Below are 24977 nucleotides of genomic sequence, written 5' to 3' on the forward strand. Positions count from 1 at the left end.
AGCTGGGAGGGGAACAGAAGACTCGTCTTCCAAAACAGCCCTTCCCAGCCAGCATGTGCTGCAGCTGCCCCCATCAGCACCTTAGAGCCAACATCCCCACCCCACTCCCAGGGCTGGAGAATCCCCATGGGAGCAGCCCTACACAGTCACTGTGCTCCAACAGGAATTCCACCCCACTCCCTGGCAGGACTGTGCTGCACTTGAATCCACAGGGACTGGGCAGAGCCACTCAGAATGAACTCAGAATGTTTATGTAACAATAAATTACAGTTTTACAATCAAGAATTTACAAATACATCCAAAAGTTAGTATCAAAATAGACAATTCAGAACTTTGCCAGTCAGCTCATCTCTGTACAAATACATACAAGAAGAGGTAGCATTAAAGGCCTTAGAAAATGGCTTTGGAAAAGTTTCATGGACTTAAAGCAGTTCTGGAAAGCAACCAGCAGTGCAGCCACAGAGGGATATCCAGGGAGGACCCAGGCCCACCTTCCATAAGAATGTGGCAGGAGCTGGATGAGGAGTTTCCCCAAGAGCACTGCTAGCAGCTTTCCACTGTATGAATAGAAAATGCCTGCTCAAACAAAGGAGAAAAGCCCTTTGCCTCTGAAAAAGGGTATGGGACAAACACTTGTGTGAGGGTGGGGGGTCTGTGTTGTCCTTAAGGAAAAACAGGCATCAATCGGCTCCTTTGCCCATTCCATGTCCTCTCTGAAGCCTTCACTGCACAGGACACACACGGTGTGCCTGGGGGTCAGTCCTTCATTCCTGGCCTTGCACTCGGCTACTTCCTACCCTTGGGTCACACAACAGATTCCTTTTTCTTGTGACTTGTAAACTACCAGCAAAACAAACAGAGGGGTTTCCTATCCAACCATGAACAGCTCAGCTCCTCAGGAACGCTGGGTGCTCAGAGCAGCACAGCACAGCTGCTGCATCCCAAACCAGCCCTGCTGCTCCTGGCTATCCATGCCTATCCAGCAGCACCCTCACTCAAGACAGAACATTCTAGTACCGAATAGAATTCTCAGCAGAAATCCCAACATTTAATATCCACGTGAAACTGTGTTTTCCCTTCAACTCCAAGCCGAACCAGCACCTTCGAGAAGAAAAGCCGGCAGGGTTCAGGCTCCTCCAGCGCTTCCCTTTTCCTCTCCTCCCCCGAGGAGGCGGAGCTGAGCCCGGGTCAGAGCCAGCCCCGGCTCTCGGCCTCCCTGTGCACGGACGCCTGGCACTGCTCCAGCGTCTGCTCCAGCTGTGCCAGCTGGCAGCAGCCCACTTCCAGCCTCTCCCTGGGAGACAGGAGAGAAAGGTTAGCAGACACAGCGCAACAGCAATCTTTACAAATACTCCTTACGTTTTCAAGGACATTTCCATCAAACTCAAGCAGCAGCAGTGACTTTTGCACTGCAGCTGCTACATCTGAGGATTTCACATGAGCTCCTTGCAACAGCCGACCCACAGCTGCCACAGGCAGAGCCCCTGGTCCCTTCCAGGGCAGGTAAAATTGTCAGGAGAGGTCACTGACATCAACCTTCTGCAGAGATCTGGGATTCTGGAAGGTTCAGTTCAACCATCCTTCACACACTGCCATAGCCTGTACTCACACCAAAATAAGGATCTGGATACACCCCCTTACAACTTAGACCCTTTCAAAAGAGTAATTTCAACCCGATCACAAATAAACATGCCCTAGCTTAGGTTTCCAAAAGATTCTTTCTCAAAACACCATTTAAAAGCTGCTCCTCAAAAAAGGAAGAAAACCCCAATCACTGAGTTCCCCAAGCACAGCCCAAGGGCTGCCAGGGAAGTCTCCAAAGCTTTACTCTGCTGAGCACAGATTTCCACACACTGTTTTCTTTATGCCTGTATCTATACAGGTCTAGAGCCATCACCTTGTGGGAGTGAAGCTTTTAAACTGTTTTTTATTACAGATATAAATATTGAATGTCTCCCTCCCTGAATAACTTTGTGTCCTGATCTTGCAATCTGCACATTGAACTTCACAGAAGATTCAGGGACCCAGAATTAATCCAGGAAAAGGGAAGCTTTTTAGAGTAATTCACGCTCCAGCCTTTCACTCAGCTGATCCTGGCGAGTGACAGCTCATTCATATCCACACAACAGCAAAATCCAGTGACCTGCCCTTTATTAGCCAGCTCAGAATTATTAAAAATCCATGATGGCATTTTAGAGACCTCCCAGAGCCTGGATTCACAAACCTTCAGTGACACAAATTCATAAAGAAATGAGCCAGAAACCACTGGCAGAGGAGAGAGGGCTCAACACCTCACCTTCAACAGCTGAAAATCTCCATGTAAGCACTGATGCCTCAAGTCCAATTTAATTTTTGTCCTCTCCTGATCTGTGTTATTTGGGCATTAAAATTAAAAAGGGAATTTTAAAAATCCCCCATTTATTCTCCCTACACTATTCCTACAAAGGGGGATTTTATTGACCCAGATGATTCCTCTGATGGTACCTCGGTAGTACAGGTGAAAAAGCTGCCTCTGCTCCCCCACTGGGGTCAGTAACTGGCTCACCTGTAAAGCTCCTGTGAAACACATTCATACAGCTCCTCAGCAGTGAACTTCAGACTGTTATTGATCTAAAACAAAGAAGAAAATTAATATAGTCATTTATCAAGTATCACATGTCTTCTACAATTATACAGTAGGAAGAGCAGATACAGCTCATGTATTCCTTAACAGGCTCTCAAGCTGAGACAGTACATTAAAAATGTCATCCTCTATCTTGTAATAAAATCTAATATTACTAATTCCAGCTCCATTTTCTAACCACTTCAGCAAAAATCTTAAAGACCTTCAAGAATTCTTCCTCCCCTCTTAAGTTACCCTATAGTTTTATTCACATATACATATATATAGATATATGTGTGTGTATCTCAAATGAAATAAGTTCTGATTTGCATCAATTCCAAAAATATATGTGAAGGCCCAAACCCCAAATACATTTCCCTGCACAGCAGAGCACTGCAAGCCTGAAATATGTAACATATTAAACAGAAATATTCTACTAAAAACATTCATTTTGAGGCTTTTTTACTCTCCACAGCAAGTCATTCACACCAACTGAGCACTCAGCAAATCACATGAACAATTCAAATACCTGTTGAAATCCAACCAAAATCTATCTTTATGTTCAACAACTAATAAATAAGAGCAAAGAATCAAAATTCTTAATGGAAATACAGTGATGAGACATGACCTCAGAGCTTCTTGAAATAAAAACTGTAAGTGAAGTGATCAAACCCCAAAGAAAATGTCATACCTCATGTCTTCTGAGGAAGTTATAGAGGGTCCAAATATCTTGGAAACTGCTGGTTGGGGTTAAAATTCTGAAAAAGAAAAGTCTGGGGATGATTTAAAGCAAGTAGAAAAGGAGTCTATGAAAGAGTTAAAAAAATGTCAGAAATCTTCAAGGGAAAAAAAATTACTTGAACAAAAAGGAAATTATGAACTTTGAAGAATTCTCCCTTCCACTACTCTAACAGAATTAAAGAGCTTATTATTTCTGTGAGGACTTTTCTGAAGGCTTTTTCTAATTAAGAATTCCCTCCATGTTTTTGTGAGCCATTTCTGAATGAGGAGGGAGGAAACCCAGCATTAACTGAAAGCCCCTTGGTGCCCACCAGTGAGGCCCCTGGGCTCACACACAACATTCCCACCCCAGCTTTAACTCATTCCCTCCAGATTCCCACGTGCAGCCCAAATGCTGCAACTCACTTTCCATTTTTGTTACTTCTAATAAGCACCAATTCCCACTCAATACAGCCAAGGGCCAGTGGGATGCAGCAGCTGAAGAGAGGTGGCTTTAATGAAGCTCCTTGGTGGACATCCTTTTCCACAAGGCTCCAAAGCCAATCCAGTAAAGAACTTGGTTTTTAACAAAATTAATTATCCTCATCTATTCAGGCAGATACAATTCAGTTCCATCTCAGAGTAACTTCATTTGCATTCACCAGGAAAAGCAGAACCCTCCTAAATGCTGTAAAATGTACCTTAAAATCAACACAAAATTGAAACACAAGTAACACCTTATATATATTAAGAAATACTGAGAAAATTCTGGATTTTTAAGTCTTACATAGTTAAATCATGATTAAGATAATGACTGAACTTGGAAAAAGAAAATTGTTTGGGGAAAGCTCTATTTACTTTCCCATGGGAAAGTGCCCAAATTCTCTCCCTCCTCTTGCAAGCTGTAGGCTTCATTTATAAATGAATTAATTAGGAATTGAAAAAAAACAGGAAAGTAACGGAGCAAGTTTAAAAATACCAGTTAAAGGAGCCTGTGTTTGAAGCAGGCTGGAAGACCATGACACAGCACAGGATTTATTGTTGAGTCCCCTCTAAAAGCAGAGCGTCCACTGCTTTTTCTCATCATTTTTCATAGGAATTATCACCAAAAATTAGTCATGCATTCTTCCCCCTGCTTCCTAAGAAGCAGTACGCAAAATGTTTGCCTTAACAGGAGTCAGGAAGGGAACCAAGTGGCTGCTCTGCCTAAAAACACCTCAGAACCTTCCCCGGGCACCTCAGCGACAATCGGCTTTGACAGCGGAAAGCCCCGGCAGGGAGAAGCTGCCAGCAACCCTCCATGGAAACGCTGGGAATCCTGGCAGCTCCCACTGCCCCAGCAGCTCCCATCCCCACCCAACAGCTCCCATTCCCACCCAACAAAGTGGGATTCTCCCACTCCCACACCCAGCAGCTCCCACTGCCCACCCAGCAGCTCCAGGCTATCCAGCCCTGCCTATCACACCCAGCACCTGCAGCAGCAGGAGCAGACCATCCTGAACCTGGGAGAGGCTGAATTATATGAATGATTCCTCATGGAATCATTCCCTCCAGTCCAGGCAGATTCCTCATGGAATCATTCCCTCCAGTCCAGGCAGAACCTGCCTGACTGCTGCCATCAGCCTGGATGCACAAATGGACACAACACAAAAGCTAAGGTGTTATGAATAATCTCACCCCAAGGCCATCACAAAATGCTGGGGTAAAATCTGTCCATCCCTGTTCTTCCTGCTGCACCAAGGACTGAGATGCCAGTGGAAAACCTGGCCATGGGAGCTCTCCAGAGGAAGGATGGAGGGAACACACAAATGTATTCCAGCAAGACCTCAGGTGTATGGACAAACTCACTGTGCTTTCAGCTCTTTGGGGAAAAAAACAAATAGTGTAATTAATCATCCAAGTAACTTAATGTTAAACCCTGTATCTCATTTTATGGCCTTTGCCTGGATGAAGCCAATGGTTTCTGGGTTTGCACTGTGGAATGAGAAGTCTGACATTTGGCTCCAAGTTTTATAGCAGCTCCAAATGTAAGAGATTTGTTGTTTTGAGGGGGGAGCCCTCACTCCACACAGAGCCCTGGGAAGCTGCTGAGCTGCACCATAACTCCCCCACAGATTCCCAACAGGTCAGCACTCACAAAACAGCCTGGTGCTGTCTGCAGCTAAACAGGGGCTGCAATACCAGTTCCAGTCTGGGAATATATTCTTCTGTACAAAACTGACACATTCCTGTCTGCAGAGCAATGATTTCTCAGCACCACTGCTCCCTACTGCTTTCAATCACTTCATGTTCCTTTCATCACCTGTAGCCATCCCCCTGTGCTATGGAAAATGGACATTTTAAGGGAATGGGAAGCACTGGGAAATTTGGACCTGTCTGTAGGAGCACTGACTCTGCCTCCATTACTTCATTAAATCAAGTTGCCCTCATTTCAATGGAAGTTTCTCAGTGATAAAACATCTCCCTCAACTACAGAACTATGTCTGGAGAACTGTCTATAAATCAGTAATCCATGAAGGAAAGGGCTTTTACATCCAGCTGTTGTAAGCAGCCATGTGAACCTCAGCACTACAACACCAACCACTGCTGCTGCTCTTCTCTCCACACTGCTTCAGAAGCAGAGGGTGGAAATCCATGGAATCACTTGGCCTTGGCATCAGCACAGCCTTGCAGAGCCACACCACAACACCCCCCATTCTGTACTTCAGCTTCAACCTAACAACTCCAGAGGGGTTCTACACAGTTTTCTGGAAATATTGAGCATGTGAGGTAAAGAAGGGAATGTCAAAGAAACACCCAAGAAATTACTATGGATACCTGCCACCAATTGGAGGTTAAATGCTGTCTTGGGGGCAGGAGGGAGAAAGGATAGAGTCAGACTTGATGATTTCATCTCAAGTGTTTCTCAAACCACTCCCAATGTTTACCTCCTGTCCTGTCAATCACCTGATGCCAAGCACAAGGTGTAAGATACAGTAATAAATAGAAATGGATAAGAAATAGATCAGACTGTCTCAGCTGATGGTGCTGGCACCCCTGCTCTATAGGCTCCAAGCACCGTGGCTTTAGAGCCCCATGTCTGCAACCTTTCTGCTTTCCAGACTGCTCTAAAGGCACCAGGGTGTGAGCAGCTGCACAGCAGCACCTCTGCCCTGTCCCCTGGGGAGCACTGCCCACCTCCAGCTCTGTTTGAGCTTTGTTTCTTACAGGTGTCATTAACATTGGCACAACACAGCATTTCAGTTTGGGGCTGGCAGCAGAGAAGGCTGCAGGTAAGTTCTGTTTCAGGTTTCACCTAAATGCATAAAACTCTAAAGATCAAACAAGTAGTGATTGTAATGCCTGATATTTTTTGAACAGGGAGCTAATGTGCATTTTAGTTCCAAAAAGAGACTGTGTGCAGAGAAGATTAAAGGCAGAGCTCTTCATCTAGAGACTTTATTGAGACTTTATGGCAGAAATTATTAACTGACACCAGAGCCTAAGGGAATGAAGACAATTATCTATTGAGACATCAAGGAGAAGAGACCTCAATTCCTCCACTGACCAGCTGAAAAAATAAAGAGGACACAGTTTCTCTGCATCTGAGGAATTCTGTACTAAAGCTGGTAACACTGCAGAATTGTTTTAAATTATTTCAATTCAGTGATCAGTTCTGATATAATAACACTTTCCTGCACTATTGAAATCTTAAGAAATTACACTTTTAATTTACACATGTTTATAGAGCCCTGGACTAAACCACATCTTTCCAAACCATTGGGAGTGTGAGAGAAATTCAATTTAGATAAAATATTAGAAAAGCAGAACTCAGGCTCCTTATGCAGTCAGTAACAGACAAATATTTTACAGGTGACAGCATATTAGTATAAATATTTAGGAGGCCTGTATCTAAGTGTATATGCTATAAGACGTGAGTGATTTTCAAGTTGGCATATGAACAAAAAAATTCTTTTTTAGCCAAGAGATGAAAGGAAAAAAATCCAGCTTGAAATAACTGCATCAATTCACCCAAGACTGAATTTTCTTTCTTTCCTACAAGGAAAGAACAAGGATTTTTTATCTAAAAGAAACCTGGCAGGAAACATGAAGACAATGTCCAGTTCCCTAGGGCTGCATATAGAAACTTAAAATCACAAGTTCTATTCAGCTGAGGGCAAACATCAGCTAATCTAAACCCCTATTTCATTTTAAAGAGTTAATTTAAGAGACCTTAAATAAGGTGCCCCAATTAACTGGTTCCAAATAATACCCAACTCAAATAAAATATAAACCACCAGTGAGAACACTCACAAATCCTCAATCCAAAATAATTTCAAATCATGTAATGGTTTCACAATTTTACTGGATGCTTAAATTTCAGAGGTTTCATCCCCTTTGCCCATTACCAATAGTAAAGGTATATAGTTAGAACATGCTAAATGTACTGATTATTCTTAATTTCAGACCTGAAGGCTGTCATTGCTGGCATGCAGAATTGTGCAATACAAACACACTCTGCTACCAGTGCTGTTAGAGGAAGAAATCAAGACAAAATTTAAAAACCTGCACAGTGTTACAGAAATTACCAGAACAGGGAAACATGCCAAAAGCTGTTACACATCTTCAATGAAACAGATTTTTTTTTCCTTTTCTGTATCTGTATTTGTCATTAACATGTTCTAGCTATCAAGCCTGAATAGCTGGGGTAGTGCAAATGGTGTAGTTGTTTTTTTTTTTTATGATTAAGGACATCATTACATTTATCTCAAAAAAACAATCATGTTTTCTAATTGTTTTTAACAATCTGAAAATCTATACTTTTAATGCAGTTGAACTTTCAACATCATCCACTGGTAAAGTTTCCAAACTTTCACAAGGTATTTTCTCTCCTCTTTGTTCCGGGCAGCAGCTATCAGAAAGTACCACAGAATCAGCTGTATTTGATCACTAAATACAGTGCTACCTGTATTTGTGCTACCTCCAAATATTCAAGACAGAACTTTCTCACTATTTTTTCTCCAGTGCCTCCTTTTTCAATCATGCCATTAGATTAAGTCACTGAGAGGCATTTTTTTCGAAAATCAAGAAATATAAATATGCTGCAAGGTCAGTTTTAGAGCAAAATCAAAGTGAGGTGTCTCTGCCCATGGAGGGGGTGGAAACAGATGAGCTTTAAGGTCCCTTCCAACCCCACCCATTCTGGTTCTATGAAAGCTTCTGAATTTTTGCTTTAATATTCTGTAATATTCATAAAACTGCAATGAGACATTAGCCTGGCTCCTGGCTCTTTGGAAAAGCTCCTCAGAACTCTCCAACTCCCTTAAACCCCTTCACTCAAGGCCAATGCAGGGAATGCTTGGAGCAAATTCTCCCCATTTCTTGCTCCATGATGCCACCTACTGCAAACCTGCACATCAGAGCAGGCATTTCCAAAGCGTCCAGCAAAACTACTCAATTCCAACAATCACCCTGTGCATTTTATTATTAGGAGTTTCAATTTTTACAGAGCCCTCCCACAAAGAAAACCAACAGTTTTAAATGAAACACCTCTGCAACACAAAAATAACCATTCTGAATACTCCATATTCCCATTTATTCTCAACTACCACATTTATAAACTGGTACCACAGGATGTCTTGCAAAATCTTTAGCATCAGAATGAAGACAGCAAAGTTTAGCAGTAACCTACTTGACTGAAACAATTTCCTTAGAGGGGAAAAAACCCACCAGCAATAAACTGAATCCATCAGCACTCAGCTGCTCAAGCTCACATTCCTACCCATATTTTTCTGCTTCTAATTTTTATAATATTTTGATCATTTATATTTGAAAGAGAGACTGTAATTCTTTGAATGGATCTATATTTCAGTGCCATGTAAAAAGGACTAAGCCAAGACAACACAGGAGATTCCTTATTCTTCCTGAAACTTACAATTTTTGTGCTGTAAAAAAACAGTGGAGGGATGGGGCTCCCCCTGCCAGAGGACAGGGTTAGATGGGATACTGGGGAAGAATTCCTCCCTGTGAGGGTGGGCAGGCCCTGGCACAGGGTGCCCAGAGAAGCTGGGGCTGCCCCTGGATCCCTGGCAGTGCCCAAGGCCAGGTTGGATGGGGCTTGGAACGACCTGGGACAGTGGAATGTGTCCCTGCCCATGGCAGGGGTGGCACTGGATGGGCTTTGAGGTCCCTCCCAACTCAAACCACTCTGGGATTCTGTGATTCTATGAAGACAGAGGGAATATTCTGCCTTAAGAGAGAATGCAGCTGATTGTTGTCGTTATGGCTGTCATGTAGAAATGGGAACAGCAAAGCCCCACAACTTTACATCCTTCATTCTATTGGAACTTTGCCCCCCATCTGAGTGGGTCTCACATTTGAAACACAAATGCCCTGAATTATTCAAAGTTTCTGCCATCAAAACTGATGTATTAATCATAATCATTAATCATTAATAGCTCCAGTTACACCTGAGCAGAGGCAACTTGCTGGTCAAACACTGGAAAACAAATCCCAGGCATCAAAGGCAATTCCCTGCAAGAGATCTCCACATCTGCAACACTTCCAGGTTGATCTTTTGCTACCAATGGTTCAAGGCAGCCTTGACCTTGGCAGCAGGATTTTTACTGCAAATCACGTCACCAAGCACACAGGAGAAAGAGTGGTTTGGTGCTGAAATACTTCAGACTTTTGTGACTTCAGGTGCCTGTGACACATTTGTGGCCAGCTGCAGTGCTCACCTGCCAATGCCCTCACGGATGTCCTTCACTGCTGCCAGCAGCTTCTGCAGGCCCAGAAAAGCCTCCTCAAACAAGGCCTTGCCAGCCATGGTCACTGCACTGGGGTCCAGCTTCTGGAACAGCTCAATACTGAAATTCAAAAGAAATAAAGAAGAGATAGAAAAGCAGTTAATAAAAAAGCTCTGACTGACATAACAATTTGCATGCTCCCAACTTTTGTGATCTTTGTTTTGGGCATTATCAATTAATCTAAATTGATTAATTACAGGGTAAAAAAAGCATGGTTTCTAAAGTGTGCTTGTTTGAAAGTTATCTAAGGCTATGTGTTAGTTCTGAGCCTTTTTAGCAAGCTGTACCTGTACAAGTTCATGGTGTTCCAAACACCTTCCAGGACTGACCAGATTTCCTGGTGCCTGTTTTCCTGAGCCACATGAAAGCTGGGTTGTGGCTCCTTTTCCTCAGTGCTTTGCAGATTGGGCATCGTGGCTTCCATTTTTTCACACGCAGCATTTTCTGAAAGAACCATGATGTCTTCTGATAAATCCTGCTCACTGTCTGCCCTCACCTTATAAAACAGTTCAGCAAACAAATAATCAATGTATTTGGTTCCTAACTTCAGAAAACCAGAATCTACACACTTCTACACATCTTTTTTTAAGCAATGCTCAAGAAATCAAGGCTGAACTCTTTGAGTCACCTTGGTTACTGCATCCAAAGCCTCTTCTGATAGTTTGGGCTGGAAGAGACCTCAAAGCCCATCCAGTCCCACCTCTGCCATGGGCAGGGACACCTTCCACCAGCCCAGGGTGCTCCAAGCCCTGTCCAGCCTGGCCTTGGACACTGTCAAGGATGCAGGGGCAGCCACAGCTTCTCTGGGCACCCTGTGCCAGGGCCTGCCTACCCTGGCAGGGAGGAATTTCCTTCCTGAGAAGTTTTCAGACAGAGCCTGATTCTCATGACACAGAACATCAGGTTCAGGGCTCACTGCATTGCACAGAGGTCCCAGCACAGGTGACTCCTGACCTTTCTTTCCCTTTCATCCTTTCCCAAAGACACCAAGAACTCTTTACAGCTGTTCTGACCTATCTTCTTTCCTATAAATCCAAATATTTCATCCATGCTCATTACTCCAGTTTTTACATCATTACATACAGAAATGACAGTAACCATAAACCAAGATAGTTGGAATTTCCTCCTCAGAGCTGAGCTGGAAATGAAGACTAACTTCTGAGAATACAAAAGGGGCCAGCAGAACCACCACAAACATTCCCAAAAAGGGAATCCCTTCTTCAGCTACACAGACAATGAAAGCTGAAGTAACACACTTAAGAACAGCAGTATGGAACCCATGTCAGAAGGAGAAACAGCAAATTTAACCTCTAAGGCCCATCAGATACAAATGCAATAGAAAGCTAAGACAAAATAATGGTTTTCAGTCACCCTTCTGATACTAACACATTTATATTAGAGAAAAAATGTATTAGCAGATATTCACTGCATGAAAACAGAAGTTAAAGTCAGGGTCTCTTCATTACAAAAACACCCCAGCAACATTTCCTGAAGTAATCTGGAAATGCTGGGAATAATTAGGAAATCTAAGCCAGGTTTGGAACATGAACGACTTGAGGATGGAGTGAAGTGGACAAACACCAAAGCTGCCCTTACCCCCCCGAGGGTCTCACAGAGTTTTGCCACTTCAGCATAAGCCTGGGGCAGGACACCGTTGTAGTCTGACCTGCAGCTGAAAGCATGGAGCAAGTTTTTGGATTCCTGGAGTAGGACACACACTGTTGAGGAGTCAAATGGTTTATCTGATGTTTAGACATTCATGTAAGAGGGAGGAAAAAAACAAGTTAGGATTTAACAGTCTTGGCAGGCAAACTTAAATACCTAGATTAACAGAAGCACTTGAAAAGCCTAGGAAAATGGTTCAGAAGCATCAGGTACAACAATCTCAGAGAAACATGCATGAGATTGCTCACTCCTTAACCAAATTTATCCTGGGATCTTACACAAGGATCAACTGGCATATCTAAAATAATTCTGCAGAACAGCAATATCCCAAAGAGGCAGAATCAAGAAATCCCAGGATAGCTTGAGTGGGAAGGGACCCACAGGGATCAGAGTCCAACCCCTGTCCCTGCACAGACACCCCAACAATCCCACCCTGTGCATCCCTGGGAGCTTTGTCCAAACCCTCCTGGGGCTCTGGCAGCCTTGCCCAGCACCCTCTGGGGGAGTTCACCAGGTCTGTCAAAATCAAATGTTCAAAGACATCTTTAAACAAATGGAAGGTTTGTGGAGGTTTTATTTTAGTTTGCTTCTTTTTAAAACAAACCTCCCTGTCCTCACATACCACATTAAATATCCTTTGCTCCTCCCTAATTTTTTCAGTAAATGCAGATCATTTGGCCACATATAACATGGAGGCAAAAGAGGGACAAGGATTATTTGCTTTTTAAAAATAATTCAGACCCAGGTGACCATTAATACACAAAGCCAGTTCCATAACTCAATCCAGAACATGGAGGCTTTTTACAAGTTTACAATTAACTTTCTCAGGGACTGTTACCTTCATAAAGGTGTTTAGAAAGACATTCAATGCTTGAAAGTAAACTCCTTGGCACTATATAACCAAAAACAGCCATCCAGTGTTTTTTATAACATTTCAGCAGGTTTGCTAAGGTCCATGGTGGCTTCAGATACAGGATCTGGAAGAGAGTATGTCATAAATTCAAAGGCTGGTTTTCATTTAGACATGTTCCTATAAATCTCACAACTGCTCTGTTCTTCAAGAATGTGACAAGTTGTGACTGCTGAAGGAGAAATTCAGTGATTCCTCAGAAATAAGACCAGATTTAAACAAGTTTATCTATTAATAAAGATTTGATTCAGCAGCACCATGGGTGAAACAGTGATGCTCATTCAGAAGAAATGCACAATCAATCAGTCTCATGATTTGTGGTTCCCCATTCCTCAAAAACTCTTAGGACTTTTGATTTAAGTCAAAACTGATCCAATGAGTTACTTGTGCACAAAAGCCAACAGTAACAAGAATAAAAAGAACAACAGTAAATTTGCCTTTGATTTTCCAGTACTGTTACAAAGTAAAAATAAACACTCTGACTACTTACACATGAAGTAAAATACGTGTGTTGCAAAAAACTTGAGAATTCATTACTATCAAGTGAAACCAGTGTTTGAAGATATGTTTAAAGAAATTAACTAAGTGAATAGACAAATGATTGAAAGTTTAGCAGCTAATCAGGGCAGCTTGGGAAACAACAGTCACCCCATGATTTTGGGGGATTTTTAAAGCCACAGAGGCTTATATGCAATAAATTTAAACTTTTAACAACTCCCCCACCAGCTATAAAATGGAATCTAAAGTAAAGCATGGATGATTTGAAAGTGTCTTATACATGGGTATGTATCTTCTGCAAACCATACTTCTGCAAGCATGTTTAGAGGTTCTCATTAGTACCCTTGTCATTCTGCATCTGCACTGGAATCAGTTTAGGTGGGAACAATTTTATGCACATCTGGGGAAGAAATGCCTGCAACAAATGCCCTGATATTATACAGAACATGATGGAATGATTTCTTGCAGGATGTATTTATAGTGCAGGATTTTACTTGAGTAGCAAAACTGAAATAGAATTTTAATGCCACTAATAAAAAGAACTCTGAAACTTCACACTGAGAAAGCAGCAGCCCTGTTACTGTGTCATTAAAACTCTATTAAAATACTGCATGTGTTGCACACTAGTGATCAAACAGGATAATCTTGCTATAAAATGAAATATTAGAAGTGAGCACTGAGCTGTTCCCTGTCAATGATATCAGGGACCTGGATGACTTGGGTTTGGCTTGGCACAGGTATTAATAGCAATAAAATATCAAGGACATTCAAACCTTTCAATAATCAAAGTATCAAGCAAAATGATGTAAGAAACCACCTCCATCCACAGATTTCCAAATGCAAGTTTCATTTCAGTCTCCAAAATACAAGACAAAGCTTCTCCTAAGTTCTTTTCAAGGTCTGGAAGCACATTTGGGAATTGTGCAGTAAAACCAGCATCAGCTCTTGCCTTCCCAAATTCTGTATCTGCCAAATCAATGACACAAAAGGCAGTTATTGAAACTGGGTTTATATCTAATTCATGTTGGTGGCACATGAAGAACTTGTCCCCATAAATAAAGACACACTGCACTTTGGTTTATAAAGCAGGTGTGCTTCATCTAATTAATTTTCAATTATTTCTAGTTATACCCACTTGTACTGTGTGTATTTTTAATTAAGAGCTACTAACCAAGAAGGTTAATGTCCCCAGAGTATTATTCATTAGTGATCTTACTCCACATTTCTTTTTTCCTTAAATAACTTAGATCATATACAGCCAGCATGGTTATCAGCAAGCACAAGAGGATCTCTGTAAGCTGTGCCTGTATCTTTGGAAAAATGAAAAAAAAACCTCCTTCAGTCCCAAAAAGTTCTTTTAAATTACTCTAAACACAGGAAATTAATGCAGTGGGTTTTTCTATAAAATAAAAATATCTCATGTTTTAATTTTGTAGAACTCTGAGATGGTTTAATTAACATCTTGAACTTTCAGAAAACCTTTGAAAAAACCTTCCCCAAACAAAAAACATTCATAAAGATTCAAAGCATAGGAAAAGTGAAGGCATAGTAGCAACTGTTCTTCCTCTACCCCACTGATTTTTACAAACCATCATATTCCCCAGACTCACCCTGCTTTGGCTGCTGCAGCTCCTCAGAGTTCTGGGGCCTGTTTACATTCACATTCTGCAGAGCAGTGACCAGATCAGCTTTGCAGAATGCCTTGACCTCACTCACAATGGCTTTATTACACAGATTTTTATCATCCCTAGAAAATAATTAATTGCTGTCAACAAAGGAATAAAAGCAGCACACTGTATTTGGAAAACTTATTTTGTGAACTTGATTATATAGATGAAGTCCTCTTTTTTAAGCAATTAGAAGCAGTTCAAAAATTTAAACCAGAAAATTAGGTAAAAATGAGAAACAGACTAAGAAGTGTTTCAGGGTCTAGGTTTAAGAAAAAAATAGCTATAATTACTACAGCAGTGATGCTTACTTGCTATGATCTCAAAAAGCAAAGCAGGCAATAATTCTAAGATGGCACTATCTTATTTGATGGCTACAGTTAATTCTCCTTGTTGAGACCCTTTTCAAACATTCTGCTGGCCAAATCTTTATCCCAGATACCACTCTGAGGTTCTGCTCCAGCAGAACTACTTTAAAAACCCAGGACAAAGTAGTATCCCAGTACTTTCTCCAAAATTCCCACTGCTTATATTGGTAGAGGATAAAGGGATTTTTGGATGAAAACCAGTTCTGAAGTCACCTCCTGTTTTTTGATCAGTGAAACCTAAAACCACCAGCATGACCCTATGAACACTGTGACTGAAATGGCATTTTCAGCAGCCACCTGTGTCAACTTGAATAATCCAAATGGTGGCCAGAGTTTTAATCTCACTCACTGAACCATGCAGGAACTGGTTCTGGCCAAGACCAGAGCAAGTAAAGCCAAGGAGTATTAGTGCTTTGAGCTGGCTTTACCTGGTCCTATCAAATTCAAAATCAATGCCCAGAGGTCAGCTGTTATCCTCACAAACAGGAACAGCAGCAAATCCATCCCCAGCTTCTCTCTTTCTAAGATTAACTCCTTCCTTGCTTCTGCCCACCTGGCTGGGAACAGGGATGAAGTCTCTAACTGGATCTCAATCCTTAATTCACATATTTTTTTCTATTTTGTCACTTCAAAAATATTTTTTATGAGAAACCAGAATAAAATCTGAGAAAACTATGCTTTAACAAGTTTTATAACTGAATATTGGGTAAGCTGAATTCTATTTCAGGCCTCAAGATCATGAAGGTGATTCCATCTCCAGTTGTAGTGGTTTATTACAGCCTTCTACTCTAGCTTTTAATAGGGTGATTGCCCTTCCAAGAGCTCACATCAGAAAGTGCTCTTTCTTTAAGCCCTGCTTTGAAAGCAGCGTGGGAGGAGAGCTAAAGGCAGCCAGGAACTCACGTGCAGAGGACAACAAGAGCTTGTGGGAAGAGCTTCTGGTACTGCAGGCAGCACTGCAGGACTCGGTCATCGTTGTTCTCGTCACTCAGCCCATCTGCAAAGGCAGGGCAGGCACAGCTGAGGGATGTGGGCACAGCTCAGCCTCACAAACACCTCAGTGCACTCTCATGGTGCTCTCTGTACATTTAACACCCCCAAACGAGGACACAAGGGTAAGGTGAAAGTGAGAATCAACTGGTAAAACAATAGATAGTGGAGACATTCACATGCCACAGCCTTGGATACACTCTGAAGGCTGCTGTAAGAAATTAGCTCATGTTAATTAGCAAACAGCAGAGTGAAGAAGTCTCCATTAAACTCAGAATTCTAAGGCTGCCACTAGGTGAAGTGCAAGGATGAAGTACCCAGCACAAATGGATTGCACATGTATTACACATTTTTTGAGAAGCCAGCTGCATGGATTGCCCCCACAGTTTGGAATCCTGGTTCTTGAGACACTTGTAGATGAACTGCACTGCAGGGATAGCTTTGTCCCGAACATGCTGCAACATTTTCCCCTTCTTCAAGTTGTCCAGCTCTTGTAGGACGACCCAGGGAATGATTAAGGCAAGTCTATCAACTCCTGGAAGGAAACAAAACCACCACCAATAAACAATGGTATTTGCAGGAACGACACAATACAGAGAACTTTCAATTCAAGCATCATCTTTATGCAAGTTCACACCTTTCTGCCAGTAGTTTGCACAGGCCTTGCTCGACAGAAACTAGCATTTGAAAAAAAGCTGGAAAAGGCTGACTTCCCTCTACACTGATTACATAGAAAAGTGACAGTAGCAGGCAAACATAAAGGAGACACAATTTTAATCAGCAGAATACTTTGACAACATTAATAACACATATTTGCACCAATTATCTTGGCACACACCCGCTGTGAGATGTTGCAGCAAGGTGAAACAGCAGCTGGAACACCAGGCTGCACATACCCCAGTGACCACAGCAGTCACTGTGCCAAAACAAGCAGCAAAAAAAGCAGCAAGGGCTGGTGTTCATTGCCAACCAGCACTCCTAAACCAGGAACAGAAAGTGTGGCTATTGGACCACAGTTTTATTTGTAGGTAAGTATGGGCTGAACTTTAAAGCTTTTATATGAAATACAGGGGTAAATGAGAAGTTTAATGACCGTTCTGTTGGTCTCCCCATGACAAATACTTCAACTGTTTTCTTTCTCCTTCATATTATGAGAACAGAATTTTAGAAAAAGGCATTAATAACTATGTGCCTTACAATAAATTAGGCTGGGAATCAGCAGCCTTCTCAACATAGTGGGTCTGGTGCAGGACCAGACACTGGGAGTGTTGGTATTCTAAAAAGGCATTTCAGTGTACATAAGACAGCAGCATTCCTAACCTGAAAGAAGAAATACAGTCTGACACACTCCTGAAAATCACTTAGGCCCTAAGGAAAGGCATTTTCCAGGTGGCTGGAATAAGTGTATTCATTAGCTGAAAGCATCAAAGCACCCTAGGCATTCTGACAGATTCCAGACGTGCCTACCAAGAACTGACATGGACAATCCCAATCCTGCAAACATTAAATAACCCACAGCTTCCTAGAATATTAGAGGCAAATATTAAAGCCAAGGTCTGCATTCTGAATTCCTGAGAAATTGCTCAGTTCTGCCACCTTTACCAAGACAGAAACAAAGCACTGACGACCTAACACTTTTTAGATAGTTTTATATTTCTAGAAAAAGAAATCCCAAAAGGAGATGGGAAAATAGAGTTCTCACTAGTAAGGGGTTAAATGCTTAAATTATGTTTTTAGAAAGGGCTAAGACTTATTTACTGCTAAGAATTCAAGCATAATCCTAGGAGTATCTGCCATGATTTTCTGCAGGTACATGGGCTGTAATCACAGTAGGTTCTGCTTCCACAGCTGAGGTTTCCCTAGGATGCACCTTGTTTGGGTTCACAGAACCAGGCTCTCTGTGTGCCTTCTGCCTCTGCACGAAACCTGCTGCCTGTTTAAGGAACCCAGGGCTTGGTTTCCTTCAGGAATCCTGAAGCTCTTACAGCATCTCTTTTTCTTAGAATGTCTTACTCATCAGAACACATCTGCATACCTGGTATATCCTCAGATTTCAGGGATCTCACAAACTCAAGGTGACTAATCATTATATTTGTGTCAATCACCACTAGGATGTTCAGACCAGAACTAAAAGCCCCTAGGGGAAAAGAAGAGAAAACAGCAGAAATAAACAGTTGTGTGCTCCTTACTCATACCATTAATAACTTGCTGCAACTAGAGAGCAAAGCAGATCCAATCATGCCATACCAGCAGAAGTATTTAAATCCTGTTCTGGAAGATCTATCTCCATGCTCGTAAGTTCTCCACAGGTCTGTACTACAGACAGGGCCATCCTCTTCTCCACACGAGCAACGTGCAAGTCTTCAGCTATCTGCATCTACAGGGAGAAAATGAGCATGTGTGTAATCCATTGGAAGGAATCACTTCATAATTATTCCCCAAAAAGACACTTTTGCATTAAAACTGTTAAAATTGCCTCAAAATGATGTCTGAAAAATTTTAAGTCAGTACAGGAAATACAAATCCACAAGAACTTCTACATCCAAAATATGGCCGAGAAAGATTTATGACCTTTCTACATGGTATTCAAAAACTTTGCTGCATTTTTTTGCTACACAAACTGCAAGTTTTTTAACAGGCACTTCTTAAAAAAGATGTCTCTCTTCCAACTAAAAAGTTAAAGGATGAAACATGAGATAGCTGGAGCATGTGAGCAACTCTGAAGGCCCTTTTGTTGCACATGGTAATAGAAAGACACACTTTATCTCAGAAAGTTCCTGATTAGCAACACTTCAGCAAGTTTGCTTAGTTTTTTAAATAAATGCTCCACATTTGAGTGTAGACCATGAGTCAACAATGTCAAATACTTGGGAAGGTCATGGAATTGTCCAGTTACACAACCTCGGTGCCCTTGGTCTTTAAGACAATACAGAAGTGTTAAATGAAAGCATTACCAACCTCTTGGTCTGTTTCTGTGTTCTGACTGTCTTGAAGGGGTGGAAAGTCTTCAGAGCTCTGTAGGGAGAATTAAAAACACCACAAACACACACCCTGCCAACATCACAAAATATCACGGAATACTGAGGTAAAAGGGATCCCCATGTCAGGAGTTCTGGAACACAGCCCGGCAGTGTTAAACAAGTCCCTCACTCACCTTTGGGACAGGCACAGGCTTTCTGACTTCACCTCCCTGGTAGGAGTCAGACGTGCAGAGGCCCTCAACATTCTAGAAACAAGCAGGAACACAAGAACAACACATGTCTTAGAGGGCTTTTTAGAGAACACTGGGTACTCCCAAGTGAATAGGGAACATAAACTACAATTATTAGCATCAACAATATCATTTTAATATGGCTTAGATGCATGGCTTTCTTTTAAATAAATGACTGGATTACACAGCAAATTCCATCTGAACATTAACCCCCCCCCCGTTTTTACATTGAAGATACCTGACTAGGCTGCCCAGAGAGGTTGTGGAGTCTCTATCCTTTGTCCTGAGCAGTGAGCTCTGGCTGACCCTGCTTGAGCAAGGGGGCTGGACTGGATGGTTTCCAGAGGTGCCTTCCAACCTCAATGACTCCCCAGCTTTGCATGTAATAACTCTTAGCACACACACAAAATGCCCACAGTATTGTAACACAAACTGGAATCTCCAAAGTTGCTGGGCATTTTCACCAGAACAACAGCAAAAAACCCCCATGGATCAAGATCCAGTTTGTGTTTGGCTCTGCACCACAACCTGGCTTAAAAACAAACCCATCACAGATAAAAGGGAAGTTCTGCAGCACACATACCAATTTAGTCCCACATCCACCCCAAGCTCTCCAGGCATCACTCTGCTAGCAATGCTCTGTCTGGCAGCAAGTTTTCATTGCTTCAGTTTATTCATTCAAAAAATGAAATAACCTTATCAGCTCAAAACAAAAATTCAGCTGATTTACACCTAAACTAAAGTATTCCACACCCCCAGCAGCAAAGCAAAGCCATGGAAGCATCTGTGCAGACAAAGTCCCAAGACCTTTACTCTTCTGGTCTGTTTAACATTTAGCTGAGGAACATGGAAACAAGGTTTACATTAGGATCAGAAAAATCCACCTAGTTAGCTATGAAACCTGGCTGGATTCTGTAAGAAGACAGTCTGCTCATATAAATCTGCCATTAAGAAGCCATCCTGAAACATCTACATAATACAAAGAATGGGTTCTAATTACCTGCTTAAAACACAATGCTGTGGCTTCCAAGTCTCCTTCTTTAGCTCCTGGGTGCTCAGGAGCTTTTGGAGAACCAGGGCTGTGTTTCTTGTGCTTCCAAGAGTCCAGTCGTGGTGGAGTTTCACATGGGGAGTGTGATGATCTGTGTTTACTTGTGCGCCTCTTTTTCTCAGCAAAGTCCTTATATTCTTCTTCCTCCTCCTCCTCCTCTTCTTCCCAGAGGCTAGATAATACACTTGGCTCCTTACTGGCAGGTCTGTCACCATGCCCAGTCCCAGCAGAGCTGTCAGGTGGCTTTTTGGGAATTCTGAAACCCTCACTCCACTTTTTTGAGCCCTCTGCCTTTTTATGTGGTATCTCGTACACAGAGGACTTAAACTTTTCTACCATAGTTTGTTCTGCTTTTAGCTTGAGCTTACAGAGTTCAGCTTTCTCTCTCTTTTTCTTCAGTGCCTTGTCCCTCTGAAGCTCAAAGCTGTGCCAGAGCCTTTTTCCTTCTCTTCCATCAGAGCGACTTCTTTCCTTGCTGGCAGTCACCACATCAGGAATGCGGGTGGTTTTGCCATGTTTGATTTCTTTGGCTTTAAACTGGATCACTATTTTCTTCTGCCTTTCAGTATGAATTGAAGAACCATCTGGGGTTTTGCTTCTCTTTGGAGATTTTTCCTGGGATCTTCCATCTGCATCATCAAAAGCACGAGAACTTCGGTGTCGCTTTTTCTCGTGCCCATCTTTCTCTGGTTTGGACCTACAGAAACATGATCAACAAAGTAATGTAATTTAGCTCAGTTAATGGAAAAGAGCAACAAAAAAGGCATCTGCATTTAATTGAGACAGAGCTAAGCATTTACGAGCACCATATTCCTAAATATGAACTTGAAGCAACAGTTATCCTTCAATAGTTCAATATGGCATTTTTTTGGATTTACCTTTCTCCACTGTTTAGCCATTTCAGCTTCCAGAAAAAGGAGAAAAAGCTTTTTCTGCATTCACTGCTGGTTGGAGAGACACCCTACACAGTCGAGTTTCTTCTTATCACACAGATAAGTTTTAACAGCAGTGCAGTGATAAAAGGAGGTGTGTTACCTAAAAGGTCAGCTTGGTCACACAGTGCCAAAACACACACAGCTTTCAAACTGTTTATCCTGCACTGGCTGAGGAACTTGGAAAGGGAATAACAGAGGGGAATATAATACCTTTCTAGAGAAATCATTAATTATATGAAAAATTATTAGGAAACTTCCTTATAAGAGCAGAGAAAATACTCAGTAATTATATTTACTGTACACTGGGTTTAAAATATCCAAAGAAAGACTGGTTAAAACACTATATTTAGTGAACAGGCTGAAAAAAAGTCGTCAGTATTAAGTCCTCAGCATTGTTATATTTTAGAATAGTTCTATTTAATGACAGATTGAGAATTTACCTCTGATGTTCTGTTTCTTCTTTTGCAGTGTGCTTGTAAGATCTTGTGTCTTCAGAGTTCTGAAAAAAAAAATCAGGAGCTTACAGAGGAAACTGCAGTTGAAAAAAAAGCCTTCATAAGACAATGTCAAAACTGGGTGGTTTGGCTGCTTAGAGAAACACTAAGGTCAAAGGGTGCCAAGGATGTGCATGTAAAGATAAGGGTGCAAAGGGTTTAACAGCACTTCATGATTTAATCATGGAGCACCTTAATGCTTACAAAGTGATTCAAAGGGTCCACTACAGCAGTGACAACTACAGTCCTGAGATAGTAACATTCCTACCATGATCAATCCACAGGCACTCACTCAGGTAAAACCATGTCCACATGTAGTTTTTACACACCTCTGGGTTACAGGACTCAGTTTTCCCCAAACCACAGTAGGGTGCAGGAGGTTACAACAGCGAACAGTAACACATGGATTATTTTGGATAAGGAAGCTCCAGTCACTTCATCCTTTCACAAATAATTCACTCCTTCAATAACTGGGGCCTGCTGACTCAGTGAGGCCACCAGGTCACTGCTGCAGTGATTTTTCCTACCTAGAGAGGCCTTAGCTGGTTGACTCCCACACTAGAGAGCACTTTATGCAAAAATCAAAGGCTTGCAGAAACCAGGGGAGTCCTAAACTAAGGCAGTTCTTCTGCCTGTGGCTGGTCTGGAGCTGCAGGACCAATACCAGCAACGCAAAGAACAAACAGAATGACAATTCCAAAGGCACCTCCCTGCTGTCCCAGCAGCTGGAAAGCACTGAAGGAGCTCCCTTGGGGTAAGCAGAGCTCATGGTGTTGCTGGGACAACTTCTGGTGATGACAAACCCATTTCCAGCTGCTCATTTCTCTCTTCAAGGCCTATTCCCTGACAACCATGAGTTTTCATGACATTTTTAGTTATTTCTTTTCAAACTACCCCCTCCTTTTCTCAAACGTTTTCATTTAATTCAATAATCATAAGCAAATTTTCTTACTGTTCCTCTCCTCCCAGCACGACCAGTTTGGGGTATAAGACACCTCCCACCCATGCTGGGATCACATAGCAGGACATTTGCTCCTGTTAGAGACTTCCTCATCTTTTTGCTCTTAAAGCTCGTGAGGCATTAGCAATGGCAATAAGCTGCAGTATGAGGTTTTAAGGCAAGTGTTTACCCTTTGTATTACAGAAGTAAAAAAACCCAAAACAATACAGCATCTTAGGATAAGTTAATTTTAAAAGACAAATCGAATAATAGTAAGGAAATCAGGGCAAGAAAGAATAGTTACAAACATGTGACTTTGAACAACATTTTCTCTATGATCAGAAAGCTTCTAACATGAATAATTCAGTTTATAAGTCCATAATCATGCTCATTTATTAACAGTTACAAAAAATTTTTGAGAAGACAGCTAAAAGCTCTCTTACTTTATTCCTTGCAAACTCCAACAGGGAAAAATTTAGCAAATTTAAGTGTGGATTTAATAAACTACTGATTTATCAACTGTGTACTGTACTTCTAAGAGTAAATAACTTGTCAGGAGTTGGACACAAACAATAAAAAACAATAGGAAACTACACACAAGTATGACCCAAAGGTGACAACTCCTGAAGCACCTGCATTTTACAAGTGATCTAGTGAAAGCTGACTCACTAGAGTCAGCTAGTACAAGTATGTACTAGAATATGCTGAGAATTTTGGTCATTAATTTATGTCTCAGTAGGTAGAAGGAAAAATTTGAGAGTCACTCACCAAAATGCTGTGAAGTGCAACTTGTGGTTAATTATCCAAGTTACAGAGCAGTGCAAGAAAACAGCACTGGTTTCAGCACCAGTTTTAAACCCAACTTTCCTCAAACAGAAAGATACACTAAAATGAAAAAATTTCTTATTTTCTGATACCCATACTACTCACAGCTTCTGAATAAAAATGCATTAATCTGCCCAACTCAACCCCCCTGCTGTTCTTTATGACTGTTTTTAAACTGAATTCATCCTTCTACCACATGGCTGCTAAACAACGTTCTCTTGAATGTAGGAGGTTGAATTAAGATATAAAAGTAATAATACTTCTGCTCCTACTTTGTCATCCTGGCCATCCAAAGAGACTTCCTTTCCAGACAGTTTCTTCAGCTTCTTTTTAGACATCTTCAAATCCTGCGAAAAAAGCGTGTTGTCTTTATTGCTTGTTTTAAGTTTTTAGGGATAAAAATAAGTTTTAACTGCATAGAGAAATATCCTTTATAATAGTCTTGTCTCCTCATTACAGAGCCACAGCAGATCTGAACAGGGTTAATTAATTATTCACATGTGAGGGGACGCCAGAGCAGAAAGGACAGCAATTCCACCTGCTCAGAGACACCTATTTTGTACCAGCAAACAAACAAAAACTAGCATCCTTCAACACTGAGCCGTATTACAAGTTTTAAGACCATCGGACACTGGCAGGGGCAGCCCAGGGCGGTGTTGGAGTCCCCCTCCCTGCAGGTGGTGTCCCAGCAAGGCCGGGACGTGGAACTCAGAGCTCTGGGCTGGGGATCCCGGTGGGGATCGGGCACAGCTTGGGCTCGTTGAGCTTTTCCAAGCTGTGACTGTCTAAGGCAGTCCCGGCTGTGTGACAGCCGTCTCTGGCCCCTCCGAGGATGGAGGAACCACAGTGACACCCCGCAGCAGCCCCTCCACACAAACTGCGCGCACCACCAGGAAGTTCAGGGCAGCTGTGGATTCACACGGAGCTCCCAGCGAGGCGATCCCAGATCCCAGACCCGAGCAGGGCAGCCCGGGGCCGGCTCCGCCCTGAGGCGCGGGCAGCGCCGGGCTCTGGAGGAGCCTCTCACGGGGGGCTGAGGGGCGACAGCTCCTGCCTCGCTCGCTCCCTCCCTCCGAGGGGGCAGCCCGGGGGCCCGCAAGGCACCCGGGGCGCTGCCCACAAACACAGCTCCCCTTCCCTTCCGTCTATTTCCCTTCCCTTCCTCCCTCCTCACAGGACGTCGTGCGGCGCCGCCTCACCCCGCTCGGCCGCTCCCCGGCGGGCCCCGCGGCAGCTGTCGGGGCCGTTCGGGCGGCTCGGGCCGTGCCCGCCCCGGGTGCCCCGGCCCCGGCGCGGCTCCGCCTCCGCCGCGG

The 24977-nt window shown here is 42.5% G+C and overlaps 1 protein-coding gene across 4 annotated transcripts; it reads right to left on the reverse strand.

Moving 5' to 3' along the window:
• Nucleotides 1-235: 235 nt before the first annotated feature.
• On the reverse strand, nucleotides 236-24967 carry SWT1 (SWT1 RNA endoribonuclease homolog). Of its 4 annotated transcripts, none has more exons than XM_064720431.1 (19): nucleotides 24864-24967; nucleotides 23937-24011; nucleotides 21846-21904; nucleotides 20420-21167; nucleotides 19363-19434; nucleotides 19167-19223; nucleotides 18456-18585; nucleotides 18244-18345; nucleotides 16555-16743; nucleotides 16122-16215; nucleotides 14794-14930; nucleotides 14001-14149; nucleotides 12614-12752; nucleotides 11707-11852; nucleotides 10398-10606; nucleotides 10042-10170; nucleotides 3294-3360; nucleotides 2546-2610; nucleotides 236-1294 (listed from the first exon to the last, which is right to left on the reverse strand). In XM_064720431.1, exons 2-19 carry the CDS (start codon nucleotides 24000-24002, stop codon nucleotides 1189-1191), a joined length of 2664 nt encoding a protein of 887 aa, XP_064576501.1. In that variant the 5' UTR covers nucleotides 24003-24011; nucleotides 24864-24967; the 3' UTR covers nucleotides 236-1188. The 4 variants fall into 4 exon arrangements, with proteins under 4 accessions (XP_064576501.1, XP_064576498.1, XP_064576499.1 ...); XM_064720428.1 differs by having other exon boundaries at nucleotides 24839-24949; XM_064720429.1 differs by lacking the exon at nucleotides 24864-24967 and adding an exon at nucleotides 24552-24756.
• Between the last annotated feature and the right edge of the window lie 10 nt (nucleotides 24968-24977).

Source organism: Zonotrichia leucophrys, chromosome 8 (assembly GCF_028769735.1).
Source record: "Zonotrichia leucophrys gambelii isolate GWCS_2022_RI chromosome 8, RI_Zleu_2.0, whole genome shotgun sequence".
Classification (NCBI taxonomy): Eukaryota; Metazoa; Chordata; class Aves; order Passeriformes; family Passerellidae; genus Zonotrichia; species Zonotrichia leucophrys.